This window comes from Emys orbicularis, chromosome 19 (assembly GCF_028017835.1).
Source record: "Emys orbicularis isolate rEmyOrb1 chromosome 19, rEmyOrb1.hap1, whole genome shotgun sequence".
NCBI classification, from domain to species: domain Eukaryota; kingdom Metazoa; phylum Chordata; order Testudines; family Emydidae; genus Emys; species Emys orbicularis.
The window spans coordinates 4,092,439-4,102,114 of NC_088701.1; the positions used below are offsets into that span (position 1 = coordinate 4,092,439).

The window sequence follows — 9,676 nt, forward strand, 5'->3', positions numbered from 1 at the left end:
CTTAAACCTCAGGCTTCAGGCTTACGCCAGTCTCTAAATATCAGGATGACACTGTCATAGGGATATTATCCCACATCTGCCTACTTCAGAGGCTCTTACGCTGTCCTCTGCACCATCTGGTGGTACCACTTTTGGCCACAGAATATTGGACTAGATGGATCTTGAGTCTGATCCACTCTGGCAATTCCTATGTCACAATCACTGTGTTATTGGGGATAGATCGCTCTCAATAGGAAAATAGCAACCATGTGTCCACATCTGCTTTAAACACTGCTTAGGAGGTTATCTCCAGGAAAGGCCCATAGGTGAAACAGCTAATGAATCATACAGATAAATCTTCTGTTTCACTGCCTGATCTCTGTAGGTCTTTATTACTAGGGCCCTACCAAATTCATGGTCCATTCTGGTCAATTTCTCAGCCATAGGATTTGAAAATTAGTCAATTTCACGTTTTCAGATGTTTACATCTGAAATTTCACAGTGCTGTAAGGATGGGGTTCCCGACCCAAAAGGCAGCTGTGTGGGGGGTAGGGGTCGCAAAGCTGTTGTAGGGGGCATTGTGGGATTGCCATCCTCACTTCCATGCTGCCTTCATAGCTTCCTGCAGCTTCAGGAGGTACCCGGAGGTGGGTCTGATTCCCCCCCCTGAGAGTGGCTGGGCAGGAGAAGAGTAAGTCCTGTTCCTCCCCAGCCCTGGGGACTAGTAGCTGGAGCCCGGGGAGCCCCCTGCCCTGCCCCTCTCCTTCCCCTCCAATAGCTAGATTTCATGGGGGAGGGCTTATTTCACAGGCCGTGGCACGTTTTTCACAGCTATGACTTTGGTAGGGCCCTATTTATTACATATGCATATGGTGACATTTAGGGCAACTTACCTGATAATTTCAGGTAAGTGATGATTCATAGGGAAGATCCCAACTTTGCTGGGTGACGATACAGATTCCCTCTTCACAATAATGCCCTCAGGTGTCTGGCAAGTAAAATCAGGTCAGAGTTTAGAGATGTCAGAAAACATTGTGAATTGTTCTGCCCAATACGATCATGTGGTTTTAATTTGTGGGTTTCCTAATAAAAGATTCTGAGGTTTATAAATCAGCATGTAACAGTCAGTTGCTTCGACTACTTTGGTTGATGTGATGCAGAGACCCCTTGGAAAAGGACCCCCTGTTCTTTGCAAATAACTCTTACCTCAGACCTGACAAACTTACTACACCAAACACACGTCTTGCAGGGTGTTTATCCATGAGGGATAACATGTATGGTATCTACAGAAAGCTTGCAACCTATCAAGACTCAATCATTGCAAGATTGCTCAGCACCCACCAGCCACAGATGTCTGGAGGTTTGGGGAAGGGCGTAATATGCACTTCATGGACATGTCATGAAATAATGTAAAAATAAGAGAAACATAATATATAAATAATTATTATAATATAATTATAAATATATTTTGAAACAAAAACACATTTGAAACAAAACATGGATGCTTTCTCAAAACAACTTTTTCCACTTTGAAAATATTGTTTTTGCAGAAATTTCCTCAAAATCATATCAACGTTGTGAAAAATTTTGCTCTTTGTCAAAATGGCATTTTCTTGTGGAAAACTGTTTCACCAAAGACCAAATCTATTCGTAGCTTCCACTTCAGACCCATGCTGGCTGTACAGCTCCCTTATCGATAACCTTTCCACCCTCCCAAAGTGCTCCCAAAACCTTGCTCCAATGCTACACACAACATCTCCAACTGAACCATGAAACCTCCCAAACAGCACAGCTGCCCCTCCGGAACCATAGAACTTTCCTAGTCAATGACAGAAGGAAATTTTCCACGCATTAGGTTTACAAAGTGAGGCTTCAATCAGCTATTAACTCATCTCCTATCCTTACCATGTTTTTATAGGTTTGCAGTGTTGTTGTAGCCGTGTTGGTCCCAGGATATGAGACACAAGGTGGGTGAAGTTATATCTTTTATTCTGTTGATGGAAGAGAAACTTTTCAGACACACAGACCTGAAGAAGAGCTCTGTGGAGCTCAAAGCTCGTCTCTTTCCACCAACAGAAGTTGGTCTAATAAAAGATATTATCCCACCCACCTTGTCTGTCTCATGTTGCTGCTGGAGTGTTTACATTCAGCGATGCTAGTTAAAACAGTTATGTTTACAAAACTCAATTCTTACACCTAGCCATTGTGACGAAGGGACAGGAAATGTCTTACATGAAATTCAACAATAACTGGTTTCGACACTGGTTCCAGTTGATGACCCACAGAGAAGATTCGACAATAGACTGAAAAAAAATTCAGAAGGCAAATTAATGGTTTATTGCTCTGCCAGGCCCTTCAGTTGGTTTATTTCACTTTAAGAAGAGTGCAATCTGAGATGTCCTGAGTATACGGGTTAAAATATAGGAAACAAAAGGTAGGATGAAATTAATAGGCAGCGTGTTTAAAACAAACAAAAGGAAAAACTTTGCCACACAATACAGAGTCAACTTGTGGAACTCATTGCCATGGTATGTTGTGTGAAGGCCAAAAGTATAACTGGGTTCAACAAAGAATGAGTTAATTTCATGGAAGATTGACCATCTTGGCTAATAGCCATTGGTGGATCTGCTCCAAGTGTCCCTAGACCCTCACTGCCAGGAGCTGGGAATTGACAACGGAAGATGGATCACTCGAAATTGCCCTGTTCTGTTCATTCTGATGAGGGCTTTGTGACTACATGCGTCTGCGCCATGAGGAGTTAGGCTGAGATCAGAAGATTCTATTTCCCATAGGCCACAGAACAGCTGTGAAATGTAATGGCTGTGTCACTACCAACCTAAAATGGAACTGAAAAATAATTTTGAAGTGATGGGATCCATATCCCATTCCCATCCAGGTCCAATCTGTCTATGGTGCTTATATGGCCCCCCTTTCTGTAATATTTGGGTGCCTCACAATCTTTAATGTGTTTATCTTCACAACACATCTGCAAAGCAGGGCAGTGCTTTTATCCCCATTGTACAAATAGGGGGACTGAGGTACAGAGAGGCTAGGCAACTTGTCCAAGGTCACACACAGTTTGTGGAAGAACAGGAACTTGACCACCAATCTTCCAAGACTTAGACTAGTTCCCTAACCACTTGACCATGCTTCTTCTCTTCCCCCATCAATATCGAAAGCTCTGAAGACTCAATGGAAAAGTCTTGAGGCATCATTCACTAATGTTTTGTACCTTGTGTCCAGAGTTGAGTGAATGATTTTTTTTTTTTTTTGGTTCAGTGGCCAAACTGAAAAATCCCCCCAAATTTTTGTTCCGGGTCAACACGAAATGGAAGTTTGTTTGATTTTTCTTGCCAAAACAAAAAATGATTATCTATTATGATAGGACAATGCCCTTGCATGAAGTGTATTATGACTGGTAAACATTTTGTTTCAGGTCAAACAAAATGTTTTATTTTGTTGAGTTTTCTGGTGGTTTTTACTTAAAAGCAAATTTAGCTGAATTTCTAAATGGAACATCATTTCCAAACAAAACGTCAAAATGTTGTATTTCAAAAACATCAAAATGAATCATTTTGACTTTAAAAAAATCATCTTTTTTTCAGTCAAAACTATTCTCCAAAATCAACCTGAATTTGTGAACAGTTTTGGTCAACCCAAAATTGATTTGTTTGGAGCATAAACTATTTGTCTGAAAAATTTCACGCAGCTCTACTTGCGTTATCATTTACCCCAGGGCAGAGTGGAGTAAAATGCTACCTCTGGCATGAGTGGAGAGTTCTGTTTGGGGAGCGATTTAGGTCTTATTTGCACAGGTGTGACTGATGACCCAAGGTGCAAGGCAGCAGATGATCAGGTGTGAAGATATGACAGTGCCTTTGCATGGAGTGTACTGCAAATGGTCAAGTACCAATGAATGGTAACATACTCCTGGGGATGGGGACTTAAGAAGCCACTAATGAAATACAGAAGAATTAAAACCAGAAGATGAGAGACACAATAATCTCCACAATATGCAACCTGCAGCCCTGTTGTAGATCTAAAATGAAGTCAGTGCACGCAATGCCCAAAAGGGGTCAGAAGAAGGCAGTACCTGTAGATCCAGGTGTGTAGATGGTTTTATCTGTCTGGATGAAGATGTAGCCACTGTGGAAGGTGACCAGAACCACTTTCTCCAAGTTGAATTTTGGGCTTCTGGCTTGGATAGCCACATACTGTTTGCCATCTTTCTTTATGTCTTTGGTAGGAACCTGAGTGAACGAAAGATTATTCAGTGTGGAGTTATTGGTTCAGCAGGTCAGTAGTCACAATGTATAAGGTATCCATGCTGGAACAGTGAAACTCAATCATAAATCATGTTAGCAATTCTTACAAAAGTTACAAAGCTCCATGAGAAACACTAGGTCATAAATTTCCCCTTGATCAGTCTATCTCAGGGGCAAGCAAACTTTTTGGCCTGAGGGCCGCATCAGGTTTTGGAAATTATATGGAGGGCCGGTTAGGGGAGGGTTATATGGAAATTATATGGAGGGCCGGTTAAGTAGCCCGGCCCCAACCTCCTATCCGCCCCCCCCGGGACTCCTGCCCCATCCAACCCCCCCGGGACCCCAGCCCCATCCACCCCCCCATGCTCCCTGTCCCCTGACCACCCCCAGAACCCCCGCCCCTGACTGCCCCCCGCCACCCCATCCAACCCCCCTCCTTCCTGACTCCCCCCCCGGAACCCCTGCCCCATCCAACCACCCCTTCTCCCTGTCCCCTGACTGCCCCCCGCCACGCCATCCAACCCCTCTTCTCATTCTTGACTGCCCCCCCAGGACCCCTGCCCCCATTCAACCCCCCTGTTCCCCGCCCTCTGACCGCCCCGACCCCTATCCACACACCCCTGACCACCACCCCGAACTCCCCTGCCCTCTATCCAACCCCCCCTGCTCCCTGCCCCCTGAGACTGCAGGGGAGGGGGAACAGCAGGGGAGGGCCCGGGGGCTAGCCTCCCAGGTCAGGAGCTCAAGGACCAGGCTGGAGGGTCCCACAGGCCAGATGTGGCCCGCGGGCCATAGTTTGCCCACTTCTGGTCTATATGAATTGTAAGATCTACAGGACAGGGACTGATTCGTAGACTTTGTACAATACCTAACAGATTGGATCTTTGGCTTTGCTTAGGGCCTCTGGACACTAGAATAAGGAAGTGTAATCTAGTGGATATTAAAAGAATGAGTTAAAAGTAATTTCAGCTCCTACCCCTGCCTTGGATCCTCGCCCCCTACCAATTTTTATGATTTATGATCATGTTTTACTATTTTTTTTTTTTTAAAAACCTCTCCCTGGGTGCTGTGGGAAAATCCCACCCAGACAACAGAAATTCTGACAGCTAAGTAGATAGGGGGAGCCAGTGAAATGGAAAATCTCCCCTTTCATGGATCAAAGGCACAAATGGGTTTTAGCTTTAAACCACCTTTGCACCCTCCTTATCCTGGGCTGCTCAATGGCATCCAGTTTATTTGGACAGCCCCAGGGACCTGACTGAGTTACAGCAACCTCCTAGGTCTGCCCTGTGGGCTGCAGCCCAGATATGCCTCTCCACTCCAGCATGCTTCCTATGCCACGGCTAATGAAGGGATCCTCAGAAGGCGGCTTTATTCCCTCAGTGCCTGGGCCTGAAGGTATCCTCCCTGGCCAGATATGGGGCTTTTAGGGACCTTTCCACCACGTTGGTCCTTTTACCTGGTGTAAAGAGGCCGTGAAAGAACTGATGTTCTCATCCCTCATCTCTTTCCATGATAATGAATTTAGGGGACAGGAGTCCGGGGGGGGGGGCAGGCCACGACCCCCTCCCCTAACCGGCCCTCCATACAGTTTCCGAAACCCGATGCGGCCCTCAGGCCAAAAAGTTTGCCTGCCCCTGATATAGACAATGCAAAAGGCAAAGAAAGGACTACCGGAACAATGACTACTGGGGGATTTTAACCAACTGGCTAAGTGATTTATTTTTTCCCTCTTTGGTGGAAATTACCCAAAAACATCCGTGTTCCCAACGCTCATGATTTTATTGAGAGTCTCACGATAGTCAATATTTTTCCTCAAAGCTCCAGCTCCTGGATTCACGTGATTAGGTGCAAATCTCAGCTTTCCTGTTTTTAAACAAGGAAGTTCTCATAGTTGCAGAGAAAAGCTTGAAAACATGACCCAAGTGCACCCGAATGGCCCAGAAGCCAGAAGACAAACAAAATGATCGGGGGGGGGGGGGAAGGGGGAGAGAGGCAAAAAGCCCTCATGATTTTTAAGCCAATCTCGTGACTTTTTGATGCCTGACTGACGGTTTTTGAATACCTGGGGTTGGCACCATTGAAACATATATTGTGATTTGATTTAACCATTTGTTTTGCTGAGCGATACGAGGCTGGGGTTTTACGCACCTTTATTATGGCTGTGCCCATCATCCCATTGTCAGAGTTCAGGTTGGTTCTGACTTGGTATAAAATGAGCCTCTTCAGAGGGAAGTCTTGTACGGTGATTGTCACCTCGGTTGGAGTGGTGAGGCCATGGGCTTCTACCACGATTTTCTCTTCGCTCTCCACCCGCAGAACGTTAGGGGTGATCAGAGTGTATCTATGAAATGTTTATTCATTTACAGAAAATCTTTGACAAGGTCCCTCACCAAAGTTCTTAAGCAAAGTAAGCTGTCATGGGATAAAAGGGAAGGTCCTCTCATGGATTGGTAACTGGTTAAAATATAGGAAACAAAGGGTAGGAATAAATGGTCATTTTTCAGAATGGAGAGAGGTAAATAGTGGTGTCACCAAAGGGTCTGTACTGGGACCAATCCTATTTAACATATTCATAAATGATCTGGAAAAAAGGGGTAAACAGTGAGGTGGCAAAATTTGCAGATGATACAGAACTACTGAAGATAGTTAAGTCCCAAGCAGACTGCAAAAAGTTACAGAAGGATCTCACAAAACTGGGTGACTGGCAAACAAAATGGCAGATGAAATTCAATATTGTAATGCACATTGGAAAACATAATCCCAACTATATATATACAATGATGGGGTCTAAATTAGCTGTTACCACTCAAGAGAGAGATTTTGGAGTCATTGTGGATAGTTCTCTGAAAACATCCACTCAATGTGCAGCGGCAGTCAAAAAAGCAAACAATGTTGGGAATAATTAAGAAAGGGATAGATAATAAGACAGAAAATATCATATTGCCTGTATATAAATCCATGGTATGCTCACATTTTGAATACTGCATGCAGATGTAGTCGCCCCATCTCAAAAAAGATGCAGAGGAATTGGAAAAGGTTCAGAAAAGGGCAACATAAACGGTTAGGGGTATGGAACGGCTTCCATATGAGGAGAGATTAATAAGACTGGGCCTTTTCAGCTTGGAAAAGAGATGACTAAGGGGAGATATGATAGAGGTCTATAAAATCATGACTGGTGTGGAGAAAGTAAATAAGAAATGTTATTTATTCTCTCATAACACAAGAACTAGGGGTCACCAAATGAAATTAATAGGCAGCAGGTTAAAAACAAACAAAAAGGAAGTATTTTTTCACACAGCACACAGTCAACCTGTGGAACTCTTTGCCAGAGGATGTTGTGAAGGCCGAGACTATAACAGTGTTCAAAAAAGAACTAGATAAGTTCATGGAGGATAGTTCCATCAATAACTATTATCCAGGATGGGCAGGGATGGTGTCTCTAACCTCTGTTTGCCAGAAGCTGGGAATGAGCGACAGGGGATGGATCACTTGATGATTACCTGTGATGTTTATTCCCTCTGGGGCACCTGGCACTGGCCACTGTTGGAAGACAGGATACTGGCTAGATGGACCTTTGGTCTGACCCAGTATGGCCCTTCTTATGTTTTTATGTACTACATTTTAAACGTCATCTGAGACACCCACTTCCCCAAGCATGCCTCCTGCCTCTTCATCACCAATAAGCGTCATACCCTCCCTGCCCACCTCTAAACCACAAAGCCCAGGAAATGCAATTGGCCCATATAAATCACCTTCTCTCTCTCACTGTCTCTCTGAGACACCCCCCCCCCCCATTCCTCTAGCAAGTCAACAGTTGCCTACCACGGTCAGAAATGTGACACTTAGACAACCTAATTCTTTCTTCTGTGGGATGACAGGGTTCCCATGGGACAACTCTATGTTTCCTAGCTTGTGGCTTTGCTTCGGGTGTTATTTGCCTGTTGGAATTGTAACTCGTTTAAAGGTGCCTTTTTGTAGCTTCATAATACCAGAATTTGGGAACTATATTATGTGGCTACTAGTAAGGGGCAAAGGGTCATATTTGAAGTCTCCTTTGGATAAGCTTGCATAAGTTGATGCCAAGCCATAATCACATTCACTGGAAATAATCTCAAACTAAAACTCCAGGATGGGACATCGTTTTTTGAAATCTAGCTCTTGGCCCACCCCTAAGATTTACACAGCATGGTCAAGCAAAGTTCTCCCTTCACCAGGAGAGACGCAGCCAACCATGCCTACTGCAGACATCTCAGTAATGAGATCTGAATTCACAGGAACGTACAAATCCACAGGCAAAATTGTTACCAAGTCTCAATCACTGATTTTCATCTCAAAGCTGTTTCAAACCAGTGCAACGCTGCTGACTTCAATGCAGTCATTCCTGATTTACATCGCTGTAAGTGAGAGCAGAATTCTGCCCAATGGGAAGGTTGCCTTATGCTCAGATTATAGAAATTTGGCACTAGAGTTCTGCTTTTCAGGTTAAAGCACTTCCAAATTTTACAATCCTGAAATAATTTGAAAATGAATGAGGTTGACAAAGATCAGAGCAAACGGGAAAAAGAATTTCTGAAGCTGGCTCCCACTTGTCACTGAATTTCAGTGAAGGAAGAAAAATTAAGGGTAGGCTCCACTCAGAACAGTCTAATGAACCCCAGGCTAATATCCTCACCTGCTCAGAATCACGGGAGGTACTTACAGTTGGCTGTGAGAAACGGCTGGGAAACAGAACCCAAACACGGCCAGTAGGTAGAGAACACATCCCTCCATGGCGATGAGGGTTGAAGCAGTAGCTCCTAGTGGGTAATTTATATTCAGAGTCCAATGTAAACCAAGCCCTTATGCAAATCACTGAGCAGTTATTAAGTTTTGGGAAGGAGCCAAGACAGCTTTGCATCTTAATAGAATGACCTAGGAGGGATATTTGGACTGCTAGTTTGATATTTGTTCTGTTATTTATTCAGGCTAGTGACAGCCAAGAATGGCCAGGCTCAAATCTACGGATGGGGAAATTGATCAAAACACATCTTGTTCAGATCTCCACAGGGAACCAAGTACAAGGATTAGGAGTCAGGACTCCGGAGTGCCATTGCTGTCTCTGCCACTGCTTCATCATAGAACAGGGGTGAGCAAACTACGGCCCGCAGGCCGGATGCAGCCCGCCAGCTGTTTTAAGTCAGCCCTCGAGCTCCCGCTGGTAAGCAGGGCCTGCCCCACTCCGGCGCTCCAGCCTGGGAGCAGGGTCAGGGCTGCTCCACGCAGCTCCCAGAAGCAGCGGCATGGCCCTGCTCTGGCTCCTAGGTGTAAGGGCAGCCAGGGGGCTCCGCTCTGCATGCTGCCCCCACCCCAAGCGCCGCTAATAGCCATTGATGGACATATCCTCCATGAACTTCTCTCATTCTTTTTTGAGCCCAGTTATACTTTTGGCC

At 44.8% G+C, this 9,676-nt stretch overlaps 1 protein-coding gene across 1 annotated transcript in view; it reads right to left on the reverse strand.

The window, feature by feature from the left end:
* Window positions 1-9,017, reverse strand: part of LOC135891781 (venom factor-like) — a 55,895-nt gene extending 46,878 nt beyond the window's left edge. Inside the window, exons 1-5 of the mRNA XM_065419443.1 lie at window positions 8,947-9,017; window positions 6,396-6,588; window positions 4,073-4,229; window positions 2,212-2,282; window positions 873-967 (exon numbers count right to left, since the gene is read on the reverse strand). Of these exons, the coding sequence (XP_065275515.1) occupies window positions 873-967; window positions 2,212-2,282; window positions 4,073-4,229; window positions 6,396-6,588; window positions 8,947-9,017 (587 nt within the window). The remainder of the gene's footprint in view (window positions 1-872; window positions 968-2,211; window positions 2,283-4,072; window positions 4,230-6,395; window positions 6,589-8,946) is intronic.
* Between the last annotated feature and the right edge of the window lie 659 nt (window positions 9,018-9,676).